This window comes from Vulpes vulpes, chromosome 2 (genome assembly GCF_048418805.1).
Source record: "Vulpes vulpes isolate BD-2025 chromosome 2, VulVul3, whole genome shotgun sequence".
NCBI lineage: Eukaryota > Metazoa > Chordata > Mammalia > Carnivora > Canidae > Vulpes > Vulpes vulpes.
The window spans coordinates 157,040,842-157,068,016 of NC_132781.1; the positions used below are offsets into that span (position 1 = coordinate 157,040,842).

At 43.9% G+C, this 27,175-nt stretch overlaps 1 protein-coding gene and 1 pseudogene across 6 annotated transcripts in view; both read left to right on the forward strand.

Annotated features, from left to right (window-relative positions):
- The first annotated feature begins 5,122 nt into the window (after positions 1 to 5,122).
- On the forward strand, positions 5,123 to 8,563 carry LOC112929723 (SNW domain-containing protein 1-like; annotated as a pseudogene).
- An 8,953-nt stretch (positions 8,564 to 17,516) lies between these two features.
- USP48 (ubiquitin specific peptidase 48) overlaps positions 17,517 to 27,175 on the forward strand; it is an 83,181-nt gene continuing 73,522 nt past the window's right edge. For 2 of the 6 annotated variants that reach the window (XM_026012126.2, XM_026012129.2), the window contains exon 1: positions 17,517 to 17,886. In XM_026012126.2, coding sequence (XP_025867911.1) covers positions 17,753 to 17,886 — 134 coding nt within the window. In that variant the 5' untranslated portion in view covers positions 17,517 to 17,752. The remainder of the gene's footprint in view (positions 17,887 to 27,175) is intronic. The other 4 variants (XR_012000121.1, XR_012000120.1, XM_026012128.2 and 1 more) reach the window with 3 other exon arrangements.

Genomic DNA, 27,175 nt, shown 5'->3' on the forward strand with positions numbered 1-27,175 from the left:
GGATGGGATGAGCACTGGGTGTTATACTATATGTTGGCAAATTGAATTTAAATTTAAAAAAATTTTTTAAAGGATAAAGGGGCACACAATTCATTATTATTTTTTTAATTTATTTATGATAGGCACACAGTGAGAGAGAGAAGCAGAGACATAGGCAGAGGGAGAAGCAGGCTCCATGCACCAGGAGCCTGACACGGGATTCGATCCCGGGGCTCCAGGATCACGCCCTGGGCCAAAGGCAGGCGCTAAACCACTGCGCCACCCAGGGATCCCGGGGCACACAATTCAAAGAGCTAGCAGAAGATAATCTGGTAGATAGGATATGCTGAAGCCAGGACTGGGTCACCAGGAGAACAGAAATGGCTGTAGTGGGTACTTCTCAGGGCTGGGGATTACCTAGATGCTACAGCCACGATGCCACACATACAGACACTAGTATCTATGGAACCTCCCTAGTCACAGAATCAAACTAGGAAACAAACTTTACAGTAAGTGCATGGGTCTAGGCCAGAAGAAGAAAATCTGATGCCTCATAATCCTACAGCAGCAGGAATGGTAAAAAAGTTTAATGGGTTACTAAGGAAACACCTAAACATAGGCCCGGGTGAAATAAATAGAAAATGGAACAGTGTTCTGGCAAAATAACTGGTCTAAATTACATAATAACCAACTATCTTGACACCCTAGAGCTATTCAAACAGCCAATATATTCCTACAGGGGCACTTGGTTGGCTCAGTCAGTAGAGCATGTGGCTCTTGATCTCAGGGTTGTGAGTTTGAGTCCCACACTGGGTGTAGAGATTACTTTAAAAAAAAAAAAAAAGAGGTACCTGGGTAGCTCAGTAGGTTAAGCATCTGACCTTTGATCTCAGCTCAGGTCATGATCTCAGGGTTGTGAGTTCAAGTTCTGAACTGAGCTCTGCACTAGGCGTGGAGCTTACTTACTTAAAAAAACAAAACATTTTTTTTTTAATCTACAAAAAGATGCAATGGATGGAGCTATGTCTCTGTCTTCCTGCTTGGCAAGACTCTGTGCCATGGACATTTTATGGGAGTCTTGATATAACTCTGGTGATAGGATACACTGAAACATTATCAAAAACTTAAGGAATATGCTTATTTGTTATGATTCTGGTACTAATTCAGGTCTGTTGTAAAGCATATGCCTAACAGGGTGTGAACTGTAGAGCAAGTATGTTTGTAAATTATATCTCAGTTCTGGACACAGCTTCTTATTTTTTTAAATAAAGTCTCCTCTCAACATGGGGCTTGAATTCATGACCTCAAGACCACCAGTTGCATGCTCCACCAGCTGAGCCAGACAGGCACCCTTGTCACAGCTTCTTATTGATATCAGCTATTAAATGCTACTGCGACCCACTGAAGGCCAGCTCACATCCTAATAGTTTCAAAATACTAGCGTAAAACCTATAGTCCAATGGTGAGGTGGCAAGGGCCAGTATGTACCGTAATCATATTAAGGATCCACACATTAGGGCTTGCTAACTTGCCAATAACCAATTAGAGCAAGAGTGTGAACAGCAACACACCAAATACATGATTATAAATAGTCTAATGGGTTGGACAGTGTCCACCCAAAATTCATGCCCCTCCCATCCCAAATCTCAGAATGTGACTTTATTTAGAAATAAGATCTTTCCAGGGGTGCCTGGCCTGATTGACTCAGTAGGTTAAGTGTCTGCCTTCGGCTCAGGTTGTGATATCAGGGTTCTGGGATGGAGCCCTGAATCAGGCTCCCTGTTGGGGGTGGAAGGGAGAGTCTGCTTCTGCCTCTGCCCCTGCCCTTCCCCCTGCTCTCGTTCTCTCTCTCAAATGAATATATAAAATCTTTTAAAAAAAGGAATATGATCTTTCCAGATATAATACTGGATTAGGATGGGCCCTAACCCCAAGGACCAGTGTCGTATAAGAGGAGAAGCCATATAGAGACATACACAGAGGAAAGATGGAGAGCCAAGGAATGTCGGGGGACACCAGATGATGTAAAAGGCCAGGTAGAAGCCTTCCTCAGAAATTTCTGGGGGCTCATGCTGTGCAGGTAGCCTCATTTTGGACTTTCAGACTCCAGAACTGTGAATGATTAAGTTTATTGTTTTAAGACACTCAGTTTGTAGTAATTTAATATGGCATCCCTGGGGGAAGATTATGCACAGAAAGGGAGGTCTCCATTTTAAGATTCCTGATCCTGGTGCCACTTGCTCCCACAGCAAGAGTGCACACTGGGGGCACCTGGGTGGCTCAGTCGGTTAAGCATCTGACTCTTGGTTTGGGCTCAGGTCATGATCTCATGGTCATGGGATCAAGCCCCGCGTTGGGCTCTGTGCTCAGTCTAGAGTCTGCCTGAGATTCTCTCTTCTCCCTCAGCCCTCACCCCCACTCTTGCACATGCTCTTTCAAATAAATAAATCTTGGGGATCCCTGGATGGCTCAGCAGTTAAGCGCCTGCCTTCGGCCCAGGGCAGGATTCTGGAGTCCCGGGATGGAGTCCCATGTCAGGCTCCCTGCATGGAGCCTGCTTCTCCTCTGCCTGTATCTCTGCCTCTGTGTGTGTGTGTGTCTCTCTCTCTCATGAATAAATAACTAAAATCTAAAAAAATAAATATATATAAATAAATCTTTAAAAAAGGGTGCACACTATCCTTCACTCTCCTGAAATTTGAGGGTCAGTCTCTAGTCAATGGATCATTGCCAGATCCAATCAGCAGACAGTCTAGATAGTGGATGGGGAGAGAGAGAAGGAACATTCTTACTGAGAAGGTGACCATCACACTCACCACCTGGGGTGGTCTTTCACCCTAGCCCCAGCCCAAATGCTGGGCAACTCCCATCAGGTGTCAGCCTGTAGCTAGGAGGTGAATGAATTCACCTGAGGCAGAACAAAGGAGCTAGCTAAATACCCCTACAAGGGAGCAGAGAAGAGACCCTACACCTGAGACAGTGGGTGGGGGCTGTTTTTAAAGAGGAAAGGTGAGGAGGTGTGGCACCGACAGGATGTTGCCTCTTTTGGTAAGTGCCTGGTTGTTGGTAGCCCATCTATCGGTCATTTAGGGCCCATGGATGTTTTGAGGTGGGTCCTCTGATGGGTCTTTCTGTATTCAGGCAAGGGGTCACTGTGGGCCCTTCCTACATCCCATCGTTCAATCCTGTTGACAAAAAGTGGCCTCTACACCCAGAAAGAATATGTGTGGCTGGGGGCTGGTGTACTGATAGGTTTATTCCAAGTGGATAAGATACCATTACATTAGGTAATCCTTTGTTATACTGAATTATTCTATAGTAAGGATACGTTTCAAAAGGTTGTCTCTGGGGATGCCTGGTGGCCCAGTTGGTAAAGTGACCACCCCTTGGTTTCAGATCAGGTCACGATCTCAGGGTTGTGAGATCGAGCCCTCTTAGGGCTCCCTCCTCAGCAGGGAGTGTGCCCCTTGTGTGTGTGCTCACTGTCTCAAATAAATTTCAAAAAAAAAAAAATCACATTCCTTAAAAAATAAAAAGGTTCCCTCTAGCAGCTCCTACATGATTCCATTAAAGCCAATGGGGTTCATATAACATGGTTCACTGAAGATCTCATCTCCTCCCTCCACTATGCTTGCCAGTGAATAACTCCTGAGTATATGAGTTCACACTATAGACGTCAGAGGGGACTCAACCCTAGAATGTGATCATACACATGCTGATGCATAGTGCTGGCAAGGAGAAGTGTCAGTATACTGTCTTCAGCGTTCACATGAATGTACTTCATGGGCAGGGCAGCCCTGAATCCACCCATCCTCCTCTTCCTCAGTGGTGAGACATTCCAACCCTCCACTTCCCCTTTTTGGCTGGGTGATTTCCCCTTTCTTCCTAGTCTTGGAAAAATGATTTAAAAATCTGCCTGTGCTTTATAGATACTTTGTGAGTCTGCCTAGATTACAAGCCTCTCTCATCTCAGAAAAAGAATCTACTTTTGACAACACCTCTGGAGCTAAAATAGTAACCCTTATTCAAACTGATGCACAAAAAAAAAAAAAAAAAAACTGATGCACAATCATTATGTAGCAAGTATTTCTTAAGCATCGACTAGGTGCTAAGGCCCTGTTCTGGATGTCAGGAACATAGCAATGAAAAAGGCAGTAGGATTCCTACTCTTGCAGAACTGACAATTGAAGGAAAACCTCAATGAGCAAGTAAACAAGATCAAAATGAAGACAATCACTTTTTTTTTAAAGATTATTTGGGTAATCTCTATACCCAACGTGGAGCTCCAACTCACCACTCTGAGATCAAGAGATGCAAGCTCTGTACCGAACCAGCCAGGTGTCCTGAACACAATTACTTTATTTAGGCACGAGGTCTGGGGAGGGGGGGGGGGTTGTAGTGGGAGAGGGAGAGAATTCCAAGCAGACTCCCCATTGAGCACAGAGTCCAACATGGGGCTTGATATCACAACCCTGAGATCATGACCTGAGCTGAAACCAAGAGTCAGACACTTTACAGGCTGAGCCACCCAGGTGCCCCCACAACACAATCACTTTATTTATATATTTTTAAATGATTTTTATTTATTTATTCATGAGAGACACAGAGAGGCAGAAACATAGGCAGAGGGAGAAGCAGGCTCCATGCAGGGAGCCCAACATGGGACTCGATCCTGGGACTCTGGGATCGCGCCCTGAGCCAAAGGCAGACGCTCAACCACTGAGCCACCCAGGCATCCCTATTTTAGGAGTGCCTGGATCTTCAAGTGCCCTTTATTATTTTTTTTTTTAAAGATTTTATTTATTTATTTACGAGAGACAGAGAGAGAGTGAATCAGAGACACAGACAGGGAGAAGCAGGCTCCATGCAAGGAGCCCGATGTGGGACTCGATTCCGGGACTCTAGGATAATGCCCTGGGCCGAAGGCAGGCACTAAACAACTGAGCCACCCAGGGATCCCCCAAGTTTTAGTTTCCTTTTATTTTAAGCAAGGTGCAGGGGTGCAAGAGCACCTGGCTCCAGGGGACCCAGACAGATCAAGTTCAGCCACTCTCCACTGACAAAATCCAAAGGCAAAGATACAAGTGGTGGTGAAACGAGAAAGGATTTCTGAGAAAGGATTTCCGTGTGGCCGACACCGGGAAGACAGCAGGCTGGTGTCTCAAACACTGTCTCTAATGTGCTGAAGCTTAAGCAGAAGAAGATGGCGCTCACCAGCTTTTTACCTGCACCAACTTAGCTATCTCAGGACCAGCTTAAGGCTGAAGAAAAAGCAAGATCCCAGAGATCAAGACAGACTTCACTGGTCTTGTCCTGAATATAACTTCCCCAATATGGATATAGGAAAGGCTGGATACCTCAATTAGCATCCAAAATGGAGATGCTTTTCCAGAGATCCATGAGGCCCAGTATCCACTGGATATGCGATGAAAGAAAAAAAATGTCAAATGCACTGGCCATTCAGGAGGATGCTGAAGGAAAAATTAAATATGATGCAATTGCTCAGCAAGGACAGTCAAAAGACAAGGTCATTTATAGCAAGTGTACTGACCTGGTTCCCAAGGAAGTCATGAATGCAGATGATCCAGATCTGCAAAGACCTGATGAAGAAGTCATTAAAGAGATAACAGAAAAGACAAGAGTAGCCTTAGAAAAATCTGTATCACAGAAGGTTGCTGCAGCCATGCCAGTTTGAGCTGCTGATATACTGGCTCCTGCTCAGTATATTTGATACACACCATCTCAGCAAGGAGGGGCTTTCAACTCTGGAGCTAAACAGAGAGTTACAAATAAATAAATAAATAAATAAACAGAGAGTTACTCGGATGGTGGAAATGCAGAAAGATCCAGTGGAGCCTCCAAGGTTCAAGACGAATAAGAAAATTCCCCGAGGACCACCTTCTCCTCCTGCACCTGCCATGCATTCTCCTAGCCGAAAGATGACTGTGAAGGAGCAACAAAAGTGGAAGATTCCTCCTTGTATTTCAAATTGGAAAAATGTAAAGGGGTATACAATTCCATTAGACAAATGTCTGGCTGCTGATGGAAGAGGCCTGCAGACAGTTCACATCAATGAGAACTTTGCTAAGCTGGCCGAAGCCCTCTATATTGCTGATTGGAAGGCTCGTGAAGCTGTAGAAATGCGTGCTCAAGTAGAGAGAAAGACAGCACAAAAAGAAAAGGAGAAACATGAAGGGAAACTTAGAGAAATGGTCCAGAAAGCTAGAGAGAGAAGAGCTGGGATTAAAACCTATGTGGAAAGACTATCCATTGGAAGAAAGACAGTCTCTTCAATAAATGGTGCTGGGAAAATTGGACATCCACATGCAGAAGAATGAAACTGGACCACTCTCTTTCACCATACACAAAGATAAACTCAAAATGGATGAGAGATCTAAATGTGAGACAAGAGTCCATCAAAATCATAGAAGAGAACACAGGCAACACCCTTTTTGAACTCGGCCACAGTAACTTCTTGCAAGATACATCCACGAAGGCAAAAGAAACAAAAGCAAAAATGAACTATTGGGACTTCATCAAGATAAGAAGCTTTTGCACAGCAAAGGATACAGTCAACAAAACTAAAAGACAACCTACAGAATGGGAGAAGATTATTTGCAAACGACATATTAGATAAAGGGCTAGTTTCCAAAATCTATAAAGAACTTATTAAACTCAACACCAAAGAAACAAACAATCCAATCATGAAATGGGCAAAAGACATGAAGAGAAATCTCACAGACGAAGACATAGACATGGCCAGCATGCACATGAGAAAATGCTCTGCATCACTTGCCATCAGGGAAATACAAATCAAAACCACAATGAGATACCACCTCACACCAGTGAGAATGGGGAAAATTAACAAGGCAGGAAACAACAAATGTTGGAGAGGATGCGGAGAAAAGGGAACCCTCTTACACTGTTGGTGGGAATGTGAACTGGTGCAGCCACTCTGGAAAACTGTGTGGAGGTTCCTCAAAGAGTTAAAAATAGACCCGCCCTACGACCCAGCAGTTGCACTGTTGGGGATTTACCCCCAAAGACTCAGATGCAATGAAACGCCGGGACACCTGCACCCCGATGTTTCTAGCAGCAATGTCCACAATAGCCAAACTGTGGAAGGAGCCTCGGTGTCCACCGAAAGATGAACGGATAAAGAAGATGTGGTTTATGTATACAATGGAATATTACTCAGCAATTAGAAACGACAAATACCCACCATTTGCTACGACGTGGATGGAACTGGAGGGTATTATGCTGAGTGAAGTAAGTCAATCGGAGAAGGACAAACAGTGTATGTTCTCATTCATTTGGGGAATATAAATAATAGTGAAAGGGAATATAAGGGAAGGGAGAAGAAATGTGTGGGAAATATCAGGAAGGGAGACAGAACGTAAATACTCCTAACTCTGGGAAACGAACTAGGGGTGGTGGAAGGGGAGGAGGGCGGGGGGTGGGGGAGAATGGGTGACGGGCACTGAGGGGGACACTTGACGGGATGAGCACTGGGTGTTTTTCTGTATGTTGGTAAATTGAACACCAATCAAAATTAATTTATAAAAAATAAAAATAAAAATAAAAATAAAAATAAAAATAAAATAAATAAAACCTATGTGGAAAAAGAGGATGGGGAGGCACGTGAGAAGGAAGAAATCTGGCATGACAGGTGAAAAGAGAGACAGCACAACCAGAATCTTTCCAGGGCAGTTCCTGATAAGAGGTCAAAACTACAGATAAATGAAAATTGAGATATCAGTGAAGTCATCGCTCGTTGTGTGTCCAATCCGCGGATGTCCAATGAAGTTCAGTATGACCAAGGCTCTTCAACCAGTCCAAGGGTATGGACAGTGGTTTTGCAGGTGGAGAAGATGAAATTTACGACATTTATGATCAAGCCTGGAGAGGTGGTAAAGATATGGCCCAGAATATTTACAGGCCCAGTAAAAATCTGGACAAGGACATGTATGGTGATGACCTAGAAGCCAGAGTAAAGACCAACAGATTTGTTCCCAATAAGGAGTTTTCTAGTTCAGACCGTAGGCAAAGAGGCCAAGAAGGACCAGTTCAGTTTGAGGAAGATCCTTTTGGTTTGGACAAGTTGTTGGAAGAGGCCAAACAGCACAGTGGCTGTAAAAGACCCTCAGATAGCAGCTGCCCCAAGGAACATGAGCATGAAGGCAAGAAGAGGAGGAAGGAGTAGACACACCTCTCTTCAAAGTGAATGAACTTTTATCCATAACCCTAATGATGCAAGTCAGATGGGGAAATCCTTTGTAAATGGCCAGGATAAAAACCAAATCTGGGTGTCAGAACCCAGCACTACCTTTTATTATGGGAGTAAGGGGGAGGATGGAAAATTCTTTGAACTATTTAGTATTTTTTAAGGAGTGGGTTGTGTTTGTGCTTCTACCTTTTGGCACTTATAGAACATACAGCCCCACATATGAAATTAAGACCACTTCCTTTTGTGTGACATTGGTACTTTGGGGTTAATATTTTGTGTAAGAATGATTGCTGATGAATAAAGTTGCCCCAGCCACAGTGAGTAGAAGGATGTTCACGTACTGGAACTATCCTGCCAAATGACGTTTGCCCCTATTACACTCTGTTTTAATTTGGAGTGGGGAAAGTAAGCTCTTGCTCGGTGCAACTATTTGTTTCAAATAAAAACATTTAGACAAAAAAAAAGTGCTGAAGCTACTTCTAGGTTTATATAAAGAAAGTGTGAGACAAAGGTCATGTATACACACAGGGAGGCAGTGAAGGTCAGAGCAACGTGTTGGGGTCAATCACTCTGGGTCTCACTGGTTCAGGGCAGTCCTTTTTTGCTTGAGGCAGTAGTTTTGGCTCACAACAGGGGATGCTTTGCCTGCAAGGTCTTTTGCCTGATTTAAGAGATAAACTGGAAAGAATTTAATTAATTAGAAAATACAGACTGAGGTCAAAATGGAAGTAGTCGAAGTCCTCTTTCATTACTACTGTAATTACCAACTTAGCAATTTATAATTCTGGAGGTCAGATGTCTAGAGAGGGTTTCTTTGAACTAAAATCAAGGTATTGTTGGCAGGGCTGCGATCCTTGTGGGCACTCCAGGAGAGAATCCATTTCTTTTTCTTTCCCGGCTTCTAAAGAGTGCCTGCATTCCTTGGCTTGTGACTCCTTCCACCTTCAAAGTCAGCTGAGTAACATCTTCTCTGGCTCTGACCATTCTGCTTCCCTCTTATAAAGACCCTTGTGAGGGGATCCCTGGGTGGCCAATGGTTTAGCACCTGCCTTTGGCCCAGGGCGTGATCCTGGAGACCCAGGATCGAATCCCACATTGAGCACCTTGCATGGAGCCTGCTTCTCCCTCTGCCTGTGTCTCTCATATTCTCTATCATGAATAAATAAAATCTTAAAAAAAAAAAGACCCTTGTGGTTACATTGGGTCTATTCAGGTAATCCAGGATAATTTCCATATTTTAAGATCTTTAACTAAATCTCATCTGCAAAGTCCCCTTTGCCACATAACATATTCACAAATTTTGGGCACATTTGTCTTACTCTGAGCTTCCATAACAAAAATACCATGTTAAAATAGAATAAAAATAAATAAAATACCATAGACAGTGTGCCTTATCAACAACATAATTTCTTATAGTTCTAGAGGCGGGGAAGTTCAAGTTCAAAGTACTCGAAGAGGGATCCCTGGGTGGCGCAGTGGTTTGGCGCCTGCCTTTGGCCCAGGGCGTGATCCTGGAGACCTGGGATCGAATCCCATATCAGGCTCCTGGTGCATGGAGCCTGCTTCTCCCTCCGCCTGTGTCTCTGCCTCTCTCTGTCTCTGTGACTATCATAAATAAGTAAAAATTAAAAAATTAAAAAAAAAAAACAAAAAAAAACCCAAAACAAAGTACTCGAAGATTTGGTCTGGTGAGAACTCAGTTTCTTGGTTCATAAAAAGCTGTCTTCTCAGTGTCCTCACATAAGTAGAAGGAGCAAGGGAGTTCTCTGGGGTCTCTTTTATGAGTGCTAATCCTCCTTCATGATCTAAGCACCCCCAAATATCATCACACTGGGCATTAGGATTTAAGATGTGAATTCTTGGGATGCCTGGATGGCTCACTAGTTGGGCACCTGCCTTTGGCTCAGGGCGTGATCCTGGGATCCGGGATCAAGTCCCACATCGGGCTCCTTGAGGGGAGCATGCTTCTCCCTCTGCCTGTGTCTCAGCCTCTCTGTCTCTCATGAATAAATAAATAAATCTTAAAAAAAAAAAAAAAGTGAATTCTTGGTAAATGAAAGCATTCAGAACATGTCAATAGCTTTGGGGGAGGGCATTATTCTGCCTACTATAGTCCTATAGGTCATGAAAAGTTTAGATTTTGTCTAAAGTGTGAAAGGATGACAGAGTGACATAATCTGATTTTTCTTTTCTTTTCTTTTTTTTTTTTTTGTGGATTGATATAGAAGTGGGTCCAGGACAAAGGCTGGCAAAAATCCAGCTGTGCTTTATAAGAAATACTTGTTTAGTCTTCCTCCATTCCCAAAGTTTCTAAATCCTTGAAATTTCCTAGAGTGATAAAGTTGTCTTTTGTTATTTGTAACAAGCCCCTTCCAACCACACCTGACTTCCTGTTAATGAAGTGGCTTTTGGAAAGCCCCTGGGTAATAATCTAAGAATGGAGACTAATTGCCAAGAAAACCAATCATGTTTAGAGGGCTGGAATTTTCATCCTCAGGCCCATCCTCCCCCCACCCCTGGGGAGTGGAGATAGCGATCAATAATCAATGGCCAATGATTTAATCAACTCCCACTGCATAATGAAATCTCCATAAAAACCTAAAAGGATGGGGTTCAGAGAACTTCTGGGCTGGTGAACAGTGGAGATGCTGGGAGTGTTTTGTGTCCAGGATGGGTATGAAAGCTCTGTGTCCCTTCTTACATACCTTGCTCTATACCTCTCTTCTATCTAGCTGTTCCTGTGTTACATCCTTTTATTTTCTTTTTTTAAAGATTTATTCATGAGGGACACAGGCAGAGGAAAAAGAAAGCTCCATGCAGGGAGCCCCATATGGGACTCAATCCCAGGTCCCGGGATCACGCCCTGATCATGAAGGCAGATGCTCAACCGCTGAGCCTCTCAGGCGTCCCCGATGCATTCTTTTCTAATAAACTGGTAGTTAGTATGCTCTCCTGAGTTGTGAGTTGCTCTAGCAAGTCAGTCAAACCTGGGGAGGGGGTGATGGGCACCTCTGACTCAAAGCCAGTTGGTCAGAAACACAGATGAGAACTTGGATTTGCCATTGGTGTCTGAGGGGTGTATGTGTATATACAGTCTTGAAGGTCTGAACCCTTAACCTGTGTGATCTCAAGGTAGTCACAGAATGGGGTTAAATTTGTAGGACATCTGGCTGGTGTCACAGAATTGCTGATGCGTGGAAAACCCATACATCTGGTGTGAGAAGTGAGGTAGTTATGTCATGTAGAGAAAACAGATAGGGAGAAGTTTTTATTTTATTTTTTTTTAAAGATTTATTTATTTATTTATGATAGAGAGAGAGAGAGAGAGGCAGAGACACAGGCTCCATGCCGGGAGCCCGACGTGGGACTCGATCCCGGGACTCCAGGATCGCGCCCTGGGCCAAAGGCAGGTGCTAAAACCGCTGAGCCACTCAGGGATCCCAGAATAATTTTTATTAATTTAATTTAATTTTATATTTTTTAAGATTCCATTTATTCACTCATCAGAGAGAGAGAGAGAGAGGCAGAGACACAAGCAGAGGGAAAAACAGGCTCCATGTTAGGAGCCCGACATGGGACTCGATCCCGGGTATCCAGGATCACATCCTGGGCCGAAGGCGGCGCTAAACTGCTGAGCCACCAGGGCTGCCCAAGTTTTTATTTTAAAATAGCATTTAGAAAACCAACAGAGGAGGAGGCAGCAGCAAAGAAGACAGAAAAGGAATTGCAGCTGAGGAAAATGGAAAACCAGGAGAGGATAATGTCCAGAAACCAAGAGAAGGGCATTTCAGGATGGTAGGAGCAGTGACTGCAGAGAGCTGAGGACTGAGAGAGGACCCCTGGATTAGGTAACATGGAAGCCATGCTAACCTTGATAAGGTAGAGGAGTGATAAGGTCAAAGGTCATAGGCCAGATCGGAGTTGGTTGAAGAGTGAATAGGAGTTAAATCGGGGTGCCTGGATGACTTAGTCTGGTAAACGATGGACTCATGATCTTGGGTCCTGGGATGGAGCCCCACATTGGGCTCCCCACTGCAGGGAGATTCTTTTGAGCTTCTCCCTCTCCCTCTCCCCTCACTGTGCCTGCTCTAAAATAAATAATTAAATCTTAAAAAAAAAAAAGTTAATATAGACCTAGGGTGTCTGCTACAGTAGCTACTCCATACATGTGGCTATCAAGCCCCTGAATGAGGCAAATTTAAACTAAGATGAGCTGCAAGTGTAAAATACACACCAGATTTCCAAAATAAAGTGTGAAAAAAGGGGGTATATTTCATTAGTACTTTAAATGTTGATTTCATGTGGAAATATACACATTTCGGATATATTGCGTTAAGTATACTTTTTTTTTTAAAGATTGTATTTATTTATTCATGAGATACAGAGAGAGGCAGAGACACAGGCAGAGGGAGAAGCAGGCTCCATGCAGGGAGCCCGATGTGGGACCTATCCCGGGACTCCAGGATCATACCCTTGGCCAAAGGCAGGTGCTAAACCTCTGAGCCACTCAGGGATCCCCAAGGGTTAAGTATACTGTTAAAGTGAACTTCACCTCTTTTTACTTTTTATTTAAAGATTTATTTATTCTAGAGAGAGAAAAAATACACATACACACACAGGCATGTGAAGGCAGGGGGAGGGGCAGAGGGAGAGGATCCCAAGCAGACTGTGCTGAGCTCAGAGTCCAATGGGGGTCTGTCTCAAGTCCCCAAGATCATGACCGGAGCCAAAATCAAGAGTCAGATGCTCAACGAACTGAGCCACCCAGGCATCCCAGATTCTCCTTATGTCTAACAGTTGTTCCTTCTGGATCTTCCTTCTAGGGTCCTTCCCCTGTTCCCAAAATGTATTAGGTGAAGGAGCAAGCCATGTGGCTGTGCACCAGAGTTCCAGGCAAAGCAAGCCGCCAATGCAAAGGTCTTGAGGCATGGTGCTTGGGTAATCGTGCACAGGGAGGAAGGCAGGGTTGGTGGAGCAAAGTTGGGGTGAGGGAGAGTGGTGGGAAATGAGGTTTAGGGGTTAAGTTGCAGAGGAAAGGGCCCTTGTTTATTATTAAGGGAGACAGGAAGTTTAGAAGGTTTTTAAGCCAAGGAGTGTCCATCTGGCTTACGTGCAGACTACAGAGAGGCAAGGGTGAAACCTGGAGTCCAATTAGGAAGCTTTCTAATCCAGGTGGGACCAGGGTGGTAATGGTAACTGCAGAGTGGTTGTATGTATTTTGATGGCACAATTGACAAGATTTGTGAAAGGACTGGATGGGGGTGTAAGAGAAAGACAGGTTAAGCCTGCCTCTAAAGTTTCTGGCAGGATAGAGTTGCCACCTGCTGAGATGGCCAAGTTTTAGAAGGGTATTTGGGGGCAAATGAAGTAGAATAAGGTAGGTTTTGGACATGTAAAGTGCAGAATACCTACTGCACATTGGAGATGCCAAGTAAGCAGGAGGGGATATACAAATCTGGCATTTTAGGAGGAAGGTCAAATCTAGAGAAATGAATTTGGCAGTCATGAGCACACAGCTGGTATTTAAAGCCACAGGAGGAGATCAGATCATCCAGGGAGTAAATGTATTAGAGGAGCGGTCCAAGGACAACCCTATGCCACTCAAATTTACAGATGAGAGAGGAGAACGAACCAACAGAGGACACTAAAAGAGTATGACCAGTGAAACACGGGAAAAGCAGGAGAAAGTGGTGTTCTGCGACTTAAGGAAAAGGTTCCAGGGCAGAGGGTGAAAAATGAGTCAAAAGCTTTGGATAGGTCAAGCAAAAATCAAGTGTGAACCTACCAACAAGATTTCACAGTGTGACCTTCATATGAGTGGCTGTGCGGGTATTAGAGACAACAGCCTGATTTGGAATGGGCTTACCGGGGATAGGAAGAAGGAACTGGAGAAAAGTATAGACAACCCTTTGTGGTTTTGCTATAAAGGGAGCATAGAAATGGGACAGTAGCTGGAAGGGGATGTGGGAGTCAAGAGACTGTTAAACTTGGGAGAAATCATAGCATATTTGAATGCTGACGAGAATCATCCAGTAGAGATTGAAAAATTCATAGTGTAGGACAATATATCCCACAAGACTCAAATTCCTGTCTGCTGTTATGGCATGTATGTCCCTGATGGATTAGAAATTGCCTAAAAAGCATGAAGTTGAATAAAAGTCAAAATAGCTGCACCAATGCTTCGGCAAAGCTCAATTTTAAAGTAACTTTCTTCCCTCTTCCATAAACCTCCCCTACCACCCTAAAGACAGGATGAAGGAGGTTGGCAGCACAACACAATTCCTTTCAAAACCAGCTATAGCCTGTATTTCCCTATAAAACACCCTAGCCCCTTCCTCTGGGAGGACTTCCAATTTTTTTTTTTAAGATTTATTTATTTGGGAGACTGAGAACACGAGCTGTGGGAGGCAAAGAGAGAAGGACAACACTCCCCGCCAGGCTTGGAGCCTGCTATGGGTCTCAATCCTAGGACCTGGGCACAATGACCTTGAAATCAGACACTCAACCTACTGAGCCACCCAGGCCCCCTCGAGGGCTAGTAGTTTTTGAAGGCCGTAGCCCGCTGTGGGGCCTCCTTTGCCTGGCAAAGCAATAAAACTATTGTTCCTCTTTATCCCCAATTCTGTCTTCCTGTTATATTTTGGCTCTGAATCATGGAAGTCGCTTTTCGATAACACATCTAAAATGCAATACAGTTGACTCTTGAACACAGATTTGAACTGTGTGGGTCCATTTATACTTTTCTTTATGAATACAGTACTATAAATGTATTTTTCTCTTCCTTATGATTTTCTTAGTGACATTTTCTTTTCTAGCTTAAGAATACAATAAAAAGGGGATCCCTGGGTGGCTCAGCGGTTTGGCGCCTGCCTTTGGCCCAGGGCGCGATCCTGGAGTCCCGGGATCGAGTCCCACGTCGGGCTCCTGGCATGGAGCCTGCTTCTCCCTCCTCCTGTGTCTCTGCCTCTCTCTCTCTCTATCATACGTAAATAAATATTAAAAAAAAAAAGTACAATAAAAAATACAGTCTAAAATACATAGAACATACAAAATGTGTTTTTATCGATAAGCCTTCTGGTCACAAGCAGGCTATCCGTAGTTATGTTCTTGGAGAGTCAGAAGTTATACCCAGAATTTCCACACCACCGGGGGTCAAGGTACAGCACATGGTTCAAAGGTCTACTGTATATTAAAAATTGAAGCCATCTCTCTTCTAAACCTGCTGCTGCTTCTGTAGTTCCTATTTTACTAGGCATAAACTCTTAACTACCAGGTTAGAAAACTGCATAGAGTAGTGACAGCATGGTGACTAAGATCACTATTTCATCGTGTGCCAAGGAAAGGGCTATGACCCAGAATTGAAAGTCAAATAACAAGGTGACTAGACACTGATTAGACCAACATCAAGCTATAGCAATTCCACATCCTAAATATCTTTCAAATTTTTCTCCTTATGCCATACCTATTATGAAATAGGACTACCTCCATTTTGACCTTAGTCTATACCTTCTAATCAAATTTGTTCCAGTTTATCTCTAAACTCTGCAAAAGACCCTGAGGGCAAAGCATCCCCTGATGTGAGCCAAACTATCCCCTCAAGCAACAAGGACTGCCCTGGGCTAGCAAGATCCAGAGTGATCGAGGTAAAGATGGATGTGACCTTCACTGCCCGCCTGGATGTATTGAGCACTGTCCCACATATTCCTTATATAAACCTGGACGTATTTTCAGCACTTGGGAGACATTCTTGGAGACACTAGTCCACAGTGTTCCCGGTGCCGGCCTCACTGATATAAACTCCTTTCTTATTTCACCACTACTCATGCTCCTGCTTTGGATTTTGTCAATGGTGAGTGGCTGCACCTGGTCTGTATGGGTCCCCTAGAGCCCAGGTGTTCTGAAACCCCAGCCTAGTTACATCTCCCCAGTTGAGGCCTTCATTATCTCTGACCTGTGTTACTTCAATAGTCTTAGTAGAGGTTTCTCTGCCCTTGACCTTGGCTGAGACTGAGGAAGCCGTACAAAATGCAAATCTGCACTTTTATCTCTCACCAGCTTTAAACATTTCAAGGAATCTCTTAGATAAAAGCAAAGTCTCAGCCTGCTTCTCATAGCTTACCTCTCCCTGTCTCAGAATTTGTTTTCTCACACCAAGAGGTTTCTTCTGTGCCTTTTCTCTTTGTGGTTCCCTTTTGTAATGGTGCCTTCCCCCCCCCCCCTTCCTGGCTAAGTTCTACTCAACTTTTAAAGATGTACTTAGACCAAAAAAAAAAAAAAAAAGATGTACTTAGAGATAAGGTCTTCCGGTAAGCCATTTCCCGAGTCCTGCAAACTTCCAAGGCTGGAAAGGGGATCTCTCTTTCTACTGCGCTCCCCTCGCCCACCCCCCAAAGGCGGGGACCACGTCTTATCTACGTCATGCTTTCTGCAAACGTTTATCACTTTAAGCATCAAGTCCAAGGTTATCCAGCTGGTAAACTGCGGTGTCCGAAATTAGTGCTTAAACCCCCGGCGGGCTCTCATTCAAATGCAAAGTCCCCAAAAATCTTCCCTCTAGCAGTGCTTTTAATAGTTTGCAAAACACTTCGAGGAGGCTAGTCTTCATATCCTGGGGCAAGACTTGTAAAGAGGAAATGTTTCTAAACCCGGGAGCTTCAGGAAAGCACTAAGCAGTCATCAAAAAAAAGAGAACAGCAGCCGGGAGGGTCGGCCAGCTGCAAAGAAGACCCTCCCAGCCCGAAAGACCGCACCCAGGAGCCCTCACCCAAAGCCCCCTCCACCTCCAGGACTATAAACCCCAGCATGCCTAGCGTCCAGTGAGTGACAGCACGCAACGCACGCCGGGAAACGTAGTCCAGCTCTAGTTCAGGAAAAGGCCAGAACGTCCCGTGACGTCAGGAGGGCTCGGGAAAGGAGTCGGAACCGGTCCAGGCTCAAGTTTAATCATCTTGTAGCGAGCCGGCCCTGGTTTTCTTTTCTTTCTTTTTTTTTTTTTTGGTGACCCGGTTTCAGGTCCTACCCCGCAGTCCAGCGACCCTATGTGCGTTGAGTAGCTTCTCGCGTGACTCCTTCAAGGTTAAAGGGGAAGTAGCAGAGAGCAAGAATAGGCGGCCTTCTGCTCTCGACGCGCCGACTCGTTAGGATAGTGGTACTCAGGACGCTGCTTCCCCAGCAGCGCCGGTGAGGACGTGGCAACACTAGCTCGAGCGGCCGCTTCCTTTTCCTCTCGGCGCGTCCGGCGAGAGGCGCGGGGAGGCGCAAAGGCTGCTGGGAACGCGCATGCGCTCACAGCGGCGGAGAGTGCACCTCCAACGTCTCCGGGCGCGGGGGGTGTCGGGTGTCGGCGGCGGCGCTTTGCGGCCGGTCGTGCGGGTCGGGCGCGGGCGGGCGGGCGCGGCGGCAGTGGCGCGCACAGGTGATTGACTGGCCAGCTGGCTGAGGAATCGCCCGGTCCCGGTTGCTGGCAGGTGGCGGAGCCCACTTGGGCGGCGGCAGCGGCGGCAGCGGCGACGGCCCGGCTCGGGAGGCGCTCCTCGGGCCAAGGCCATGGCCCCACGGCTGCAGCTGGAGAAGGCGGCCTGGCGCTGGGCGGAGACGGTGCGGCCCGAGGAGGTGTCGCAGGAGCACATCGAGACCGCCTACCGCATCTGGCTGGAGCCCTGCATCCGCGGCGTGTGCAGGTGAGGCCCGCGCACCGGGGCCTTGCGCCCGTCTGGCTCCGGACCTTGGAAAACTGGGCTGGGGCCCGGGGGTCTCGCCGGGGAGGAGAGGACGGCGGGCGGCAGTGCGCTTCCAGCGGGCGCGGAGAGGGGGCAAGGCGGAGGCTTCCTTCCTTCTCAACGCGTCCGGGCGACCCGGGCTCGCCGCTCGGAGGTGATGCTGCTGAAAAGCCCTTTGGGAAAGGTTCTGGCTTCTTATCTAGAAGATGGCGGTGGAAAGGGTTGCAGGCAGGAGCGGAGAGCCTAGCAGACGTTGTTGGCTGTTGCATGTTGGCCACGGCTCGGCCTTTCCCGTTGTAGGGAGGGAACTTCGAAGCGAGTTGCACCCCCCGGTACCTTTTATTACTGTGGACGCTGGGCTTGGTCACCTTCGTATTAGTTTTGGAGACGGCAGGTTTAGAAAAACGTCTGGGCAGCCTACGTCATCGGTACCCTTCACCCCCAGTTGACCTCCCCTCTCTCCGTTCATCTGTTTTAGCCCTTTTTTCTTTTTCTTCTTTTTTTTTGGGGGGGGGGGGGGAGGGGGGTTGCGTTCCGAGTGCGCCGCTTGACCCAAGTACGAAGTTTGAGCTGTGTTAGTTCTGCCCTTCACTTCTGCTCAGCCCCCTTGAACCTTTGCCTTGCCTTATTCGTTGGAATTCTCAGGCATTGTTCCCTTGTGTCTTCGGATTTCTCTGCCTTCTTTTCACGCGGGAACTATTTTTTTTTTTTTTTTTTTTTGTTCTGGAATGTTTTGTTGAATCGACTTGGCCAAGCCGGGCATGCTCAGTAGCCTCACTTCAGCAGGCGTTTAGCAAAGGTTTTCTGGAGTTTTTTACACTCCGCGGCGGGATCCGGAAGGCGTGGAAGTCCAAGGTCTCGGCTCTGGAATTTATAAAGTCGGGTTTGAGAAGTGATTCCAGTTAGGGGGCTTCCATAAGGCAAACGAGTAATTACGAGCTCTGGGCGTCCGGCTCGCTAGGAGGGCGCATCCGACTCCCCAACAGTAAGTACTGGAATGACAAGAGTCTGTGCGTAATAGAATGTATGAAGTTATGAAGTTGCATTTAGTTTCTCAACGTAATTAGATTCCAGAGTAACCAAAGAGACAACAACAGAAAAATAACAAAACTTTTACACTGTTGCAATTCTGATTTTTTTTTCTTTTCTTTTTTTTTTTAAACACAGGTGGAGTAGAAATGGGCTGGGACCACTGTAAGAATAATGTCAGTTTTAAGTTGCAGTTGCAAGGTTTATATCCAAGCCAGGTTTTTTTGTGTGTGTGTGTGTGTTTTGTTTTGGCCTTGAGATAGAATTCATATATTGTATGATTCACCCATTTAAAATGTACTGCCCAGTGTTTATTTGTATATTCATCCACAGGGTTCAGCTATCACCACAATCTTAGTTTAGAACACCGCCCCCACCGCACGCCTAACTCTTTAGCCGTTAGGTTGGCACTTGCCCATCCCTGTGCAGCACCACCCCAAGCTCCAAGCAACCACTGATCAACTTTCTGCCTCTAGATTTGCCTGTCTTGGACATCTCATGTAAATCGAATCATAAAACAGGTGGACTTTGGGGGATTCCTGGGTGGCTCAGCGGTTTCACACCTGCCTTTGGCCCAGGGCGTGATCCTGGAGTCCCAGGATCGAGTCCCTCCTCGGGCTCCCAGCATGGAGCCTGCTTCTCTGTCTGCCTGTGTCTCTGCCTCTCTGTGTCTCATGAATAAATAAAATCTTTTAAAAAGTGTGTAAAATATGCAACAAAACTTACTAAATATATAATTAAGTGGCATTAAATACCATTACAAGTTGTACAGTTGTCACCATTGTGTAGTTCTAGGGCTTTTCCATCACTACAAAAGGAGACTATCCGTTACACTTCGCCTTTCCTCCTTGCAACACCAGGCAACCACTGATCTTTCCATCTCTGGGTTTCTGTATTCTAAATATAAATGGAATCCTACAATATAGCTTTTTTGGTCTGGCTTTCACGAAACCTGTTTTCCATTGTCTTCCATGTGTATCATTGATCACTACTTTATTCCTTTGTGTGGCTCAATAACGTTCCGTTTGAATATATACCACATTTTGTTTACTCATCAGTTGATGGACTTAAATCCCCCCCCCCCCCCACCTTTACTGAGAAATAGTTGACAAGTAGAATTGCCTATTTTTTTTTTTAAGATTTTATTTATTCATGAGAGAGAGAGGCCTCAGACACAGGCAGAGAGAGAAGCAGGTTCCATGGAGGGAGCCTAATGTGGGACTTGATCCGGGACTCCAGGATCACGCCCTGGGCCAAAGACAGGCACTAAACCACTGAGCCACCCAGGGATCCCCCAGAATTGTCTGTTTTTTTTTTTTAATTTTATTTATTTATGATAGGCACACAGTGAGAGAGAGAGAAGCAGAGACATAGGCAGAGGGAGAAGCAGGCTCCATGCACCGGGAGCCCGATGTGGGCTTCGATCCCGGGTCTCCAGGATCGCGCCCCGGGCCAAAGGCAGGCGCCAAACCGCTGCGCCACCCAGGGATCCCGAATTGTCTGTTTTTAAAGTGTATTTGATAGACCTATGTAGTGGAATGAGTACTAAGATCAGGGTGGTTAAACACATGTCACCACAAAATAAACTCGATGAGCATTTTTGTTATATCCATTTGGCCTGTTGTGCTGGCTCAAGTTTTTATTAGAATACTTGTTTTCAGTTCTTTTGGGTGTATACCTAGGAGTGAAATTGCTGGGTCATGGTAATTATGTTTAACTTAGGATCTGCCACACTGTGTTCTACAGCTGCTGTGCCATTCATTTTAAATTCCCACCAGGAATGTATGGGGGTTTCAGTTTCTCTCCATCCCTTGCCAACATATGCTGTACTTTCTGTTTGCCATCCTAGTAAATTTTTTTTAAGATTTTATTTATTCATGAGAGATGGGGGTGGGGGTGGGGAACAGAAACAGAGGGAGAAGCAAGGCTCCATGCAGGGAGCCCGATGCAGGACTTGATCCTGGAACCCCACGATCACACCCTGAGCTGAAGGCAGGCGCCAAACCCCTGAGCCACCCAGGGAAATCCCCCATCCTAGTGAATTTGAAGTGGCATCTCGTGTTTTTGGTTTGCATTTTCCTAAGGACTAATGAATTGAACATCTTTTCATGTGTATGTTGGCCAGTTTTCATTTATTGCCGAGTAATCCATTTTATGTATTTTCCACATTTATATATCCATTCATCAGTTGATGGACATTTGGGTTTCCACTTTCTGGCTACTATGAATAATGTAGCGAAGAATATTTGTGTAGGGGTTTTTGTGTGGATGTATTATTATCTTGGGTATGTATGTAGGAGTGGGATTGCTGGGTCATAAAACGATGTTTAACATTTTCAGGAACTGACAGATTATTTTCCAAAGTGGCTGTGCTATTAGAGTATGAAGATTCCTATTTCTCCAAATTCTTGCTCCTGTATTTTTTCTCGCAGCCATGCTAGTGGGTGTAGGTGGTATCTCATTGTGGTTTTGATTTACATTTCCCTGCTGAGTATAAAGTTCAGCATCTTTCATGTGCTTCTTGGCCTTTCATGTATTTTTGGAGAAATTTCTGTTATAAAGTCCTTTGCCCATTTTAAAATTATGTTTTTCAGGTGTTTTTGTTGTGAGTTTTAAGAGTTCTTTATTAGATACAAATTCCTAATATTTGTAAATACTTTCTCATTTCTCTGGGTCCATATTTTTGATGGTATTGTTTGTAGTAAAAAAGCTTTTAGTTGTAGTTCAGACTGGTCTTTTTCTTTCTCATACTTTTGAGACTGTGCATAATCTGATGTCCAAGTGATGTTTATCAGTATACATTTTATATTTTACATACATGATTGTTAGGAGATTCCAGAGCTAAAGAGGGGTTAGTCGTCCTCAAAGTAGATGAATTAAGAATATTTACATTTCTGAAACTGATTAGTATAGTCATGATAAAGCAATCTGTACTAAATACAGTACTCAACAGTTCTGCAAATATTACATATATTAATACTTAAAAGCGTAGTTTTTTTTTTTTTTTTTTTGCTAACAATGAGTGTAATAGTTAAATAAGTTCCTTTCAGTAAATTGGTTGGAAAAGAGGCATTTTTCATTTTGATCCTTCTTGCTATATTACCCATCAGAATGATGGTTAATAAACCTACTGTTTTTACTTTATACTTTTATATATATACTTTATAAACCTACTGTTTCCTCATAACCATCCCCAACACAATATGAGGCAGGGAAGGGTGAAAGGAGAATCTTAAAGTAGGCTCCACACATCAAGGAGCCCTACATGGGGCTCAGTCTCAGGTGAGATCATGATCTGAGCTGAAATCGAGTCAGAAGCTTAACCCATTGAACCACCCAGGTGCCCCTTAATCACACTTAAGTTTTTAAATATTTTTCTTTTAAGAAAAGATTTTATTTATTCATGAGAGACACAGGGGCAGAGCCATAGGCAGAGGGAGTAGGCTTCTTATGGGGACCCCCAGGATCATGCCCTGAACGGAAGGCAGAGGCTCAACTACTGAGCCCCCCAGGTATCCCAATCACACTTCAAAAAAAATTTGAGGTAGCCTGAGGGAGAGCACAAGTGGGGGGAGAGGTAGAGGGAGGATGAGGAGCAGACTCCCCGCTGAGTGACTCCATCCCAGGACCCTGGGATCATGACCAGGATCGTGCCAAAGGCAGTTGCTTAACTCCCTTGAGCTACCCGGTGCCCCATTAATCACTTTTTATCTGATAGGTCTCATGTTAATTTGTTTCTTTTTGTGATAGTTGAAATTTTGATGTGAAAATTTCAGTCTAGACCAGCTTCTACTTAAGTATGTAGGCGTACAATGTCTTGTTCTCACTAGAGAAGCAGTACCAGTGACTTATAAAATTAAGCATTACAGAAGTGTAATGCATTCTAGTGTCTAGTATCATGCCAGTTGACTTCTAGCTCTAGTCTGAAACCTTTCACTTTGAAGCTTCCTTCATTCACCTGTTCTTTTTTTTTTAATTTTGTTGTTGTTACCAGCTTTATTATTATTTTTTAAAATTTTATTTACTTATGATAGTATACAGAGAGAGAGGCAGAGACACAGGCAGAGGGAGAAGCAGGTCCCATGCACCGGGAGCCCGATGTGGGATTCGATCTCGGGTCTCGAGGATTGCGCCCTGGGCCAAAGGCAGGCGCCAAACCGCTGCGCCACCCAGGGATCCCTATTCACCTGTTCTTAATTGATGTTCAGTTCAGCGGCATCTTCTTTCTTAGTTGGTTCACATTTAAAGACTTAAGAGAGTGCTTGTGAGTGCCCAGGGAGGGGCAGAGGGAGAGGGAGAATCTGGAGCAGACTTCCAGCTGAGCAGAGCCCAACCTCCTCCATCCCACTACCCAAGATCTTGACCCTTGACCTCAGCCGAAACCGAGAGTCATTAGCTCAACTGCCTGAGCTGCCCAGGTGCCTTTAAGGCCAATTTAAAATATGCATAGTAAGCTGAGAGGATGGTACCCTGAACCCTCTCCCTCATTACCCAGCTTTAACTTGTTAACTGATGATCTCAATCATTTGTTTTATTTTCACAATTTTAAACTAAAAATTACCAATTTTATGCATCTTATTTGTTTAAATAGTTATTTTTTGTTCTGTGAAACTCGAGTCTGTTTTTGTTCATGATTACAGATTTTTCTGCTAGCATTTTAACACTCGGAGAATACTTAGTCCTTAATTTTTGTGCAAAGTCAAAGCCCCTCCTTAATCTCAGGCTAACTAACCATTGTTAAAACAGTATAAATAGGGACACCTGGGTGGCTCTATAGTTACATGTCTGCCTTCGGCTCAGGTCCTGATCCTGGAGACCTGGAATCGAGTCCTGCATCGGGCTCCCTGCATGGAGCCTGCTTCTTCCTCTGCCTATGTCTCTGCCATTCTCTCTCTGTCTCTCATGAATAAATAAAAATCTTTTTTAAAAAAGTATAAATATTGGCTTTTTTGTATCTTTTAAATTAAAAAAAATTTTTTTTTAATTCAGATATTTAGTGACTGTTATACCTTCCTGGAGTAAATATTCTTTTATTCAACAAATAATTTTGGCACTTATTATGGGCTTGTTGTAGTAGTCTAGACTGGCTCTGGGATAAAGCCCCAGAAGATGCATTTCCTTCTTTCAGGTGCCATGTATTTTACAAATAAAGCAGAATATGATTAAACAATGTAATTGTTTTAGAAAAAAGAGCAGTCACAGTGCATACTTTGTGCAACTTGTTTTTACTTGATAACATTTTCCATATTAGTGGATCTAGAAAATTTACCTTATATTTAATACGTATGTAATATTTTCTGTAACTGTAGATGTATTATAATTTAACCATTTCCCTGTTGATGGACCTTTGAGTTTTCAGGTTTTGATACAATATAGACAGTGCTTCTGTGAACATCCCTCTATATGTATCTTGGTTGAGTGAATGTTTTCACTTAGGTTGTAAGATGAGAAAACAGAAAAAGGTCACTGTAACCATATGCAATTTTGGTAGGCTGCAAAAGGTTATACTGTTTAACACTGCATCCTATATTCACCCTATTTCCCACTCTAGCTAGGCATTCTTAACTGCAAACACCAACGTTAATAGTGAGAAATAGCAAGTTATTTTCATGTGCCTTTTAATTTTTGCTAGTGGCATTGAGCATCTTTATATATGTTGGCCATTTGTATTTTTCCTTTGAATTGTGTGTCCGAATTGATTGCTTTCTTACTAATTATCAAGAGTTTGAGTATTTCTGCCGAATATCCTTTTCTTACATATTTTTTTTTAAGATTTATTTATTTATTCAGAGAGAGTGAAAGAGAGGCAGAGACAGGCAGAGAGAGAAACAGACTCCATGCAGGGAGCTGGACATGGGACTCGATCCTGGGTCCCCAGGATCACACCCTGGGCAGGCAGAGCTAAGCTTGCAGGCAGCGCTAAGCCGCTGCGCCACGGGAGCTGCCCTTTTTCCTACATTTTTTAACTTGACTTTGTGGTGTTTTTGTTTTTTTGTTTGTTCCTTTTGGTACATTAAAACTCATGTTTATGTTGTCAGATTTATCATTGTTTTTAAGGTTGCTGGATTTCCCCATTCCAAGATTATAGAAATATTCACCCATTTTTTTTTAATTTATTAAAGATTTATTCATGAGTGAGAGAGGCAGAGATACAGGCAGAGAGAAGCAGGCTCCATGCAGGGAGCCCGACGTGGGACTCTATCCTGGGTCCCCAGGACCAGGCCCTGGGTTGAAGGCAGCACTAAACCACTGAGCCACCTGGGTTGCCCTCATGTTTTAATACTGACGGTTTTATCCTGTGTATTCAATCTTTGTGCTCTACAGTTTAATTTGATTTAGGGTGTGAGATTTGGATCAAGCTTTATTTTTACTTTTTAACCAAATTAGCTACTCAGTTTTCTCTGCTTATTTAAGATTTTTATTTATTCGTGAGAGGGAGAAAGCAGAGACCTAGGCAGAGGGAGAAGCAGGCCCAAGGTAGGACCCCAGGATCAGGCCTTGAGCTTCCAGAAGGCAGACACTTAACCGCTGAGCAACCCAGGCGTCCCGGCTACTCAATTAATTTAAGCCATTTATTGAATAATCTAGTCTTCGCCCCGTAGTTAAAAAGGCCACCTTTATTATATGACAAGTTATTATATGTACTTGGGTTTGTTTCTCATCTATTGATTTGACTCAGTATCTTGGTATTATGACCCCAGTTCAAATTACTAGTATTTTAAAAATATCTGAAGGCAAGACTCTCTTAATTCCTCTTAGAATTATTCTACTGTTCTTAACATACAGAAAAGTACACAAATCATAAACCTTACTCAAGGTGAATTATCACAAGGGGAACATATCTGTATCTACCACCACGATTAAAATGTTGCTGGCATTCCAGAACACACCCATCTTGAGTTTATTGCCTCTTACTGGTTATTAACATCCTCCTCAAGTAACCACTACCCTTACTTTGGACACCAGAGATTTTGCCTGTTTTGAACTTTGTATACAATTAATTATACATTGTAGTTCATTCTGTGTCTGGCTTCTTTTGCTCAGCATTGTGTGATTTGTCCACCTTTTAGGTAGCAATAATGTACTCATTTTTAATGCTGTGCAGTATTTCATTGTGTTACAGTATACTTTATCCTTTCTGCTGGTAATGTTCATTTGGAATTTTTCCAGTATTTGGCTGTGAGGAATAAAGCTGCAGTGAGCATTCTTGTACATATATTTTGGTGCCATATATATATATATATATATATATATATATATATATATATAATGTATATATATTTTTTTGTATATGCCTTTTTTGATAAAAGAGGACTTGCTGGGTCATAAATATTTAGCTTATTAGATAATGCCCAAACTTATCAAAATGATTATATTTATCACATTCAACTTTCATGAGTACTATGTGAGAGTTCATTTGCTACGTATTGTCACTATGATCATTTTAATTTAATTTTTTTATTTTATTTTTTTTAAAGATTTTATTCATTTATTCATGTCACACAAAGAGAGGCAGAGACACAGGCAGAGGGAGAAGCAGGCTCCACACAGGGAGCCCGATGTGGGACTCGATCCTGGGACTCCAGGATCACACCCCAGGCTGCAGGCGGCAACAAACCGCTGCGCCACCAGGGCTGCCCTTATTTATTTATTCATGACAGAGAGAGAGAGGCAGAGACACAGGCAGAAGGAGACTCAGGCTCCATGCAGGGAGCCCAACCTGGGATTCGACCCCAGGTCTCCTGGACCGAAGGCAGTGCTTAAACCGCTGAGCCACCAGGGCTGCCCTAGCATCTTTTGAATGAACCATAAGTACTGATTACAGTATAGTCCAGTTTATCAGTATCTTTCTTTGTGGTGATTGCTTTTTTTGCGTGCATCTTATTTAAGAAATCTTTACCTTCCCCTAGGTCCTAAAGATACTATCCTCTGCAAAGCTGTTATTGTCTTTCAGAATGAGATTTACAGTCCGTTTGGAATTATTTTATTCTTGTCATTTGGGTAGTAAGGGCCTGGAAGAATTTAAGGGTTTCCTGTCATTTAGCAATGTAGACTTGTTGAACGACTACTAGTTGTAAAGATCTGTGATAGAAAAAGTAGAGGTTCCAAGGAAAGGGAGGACATATATAGGGGAAAAAATAAAAATTAACCAAACGAGACGTGCTTTTTGTGAATCTCCTATATTTCTCTTGGTTTACAAGGTAACGATTTAATTATTAAG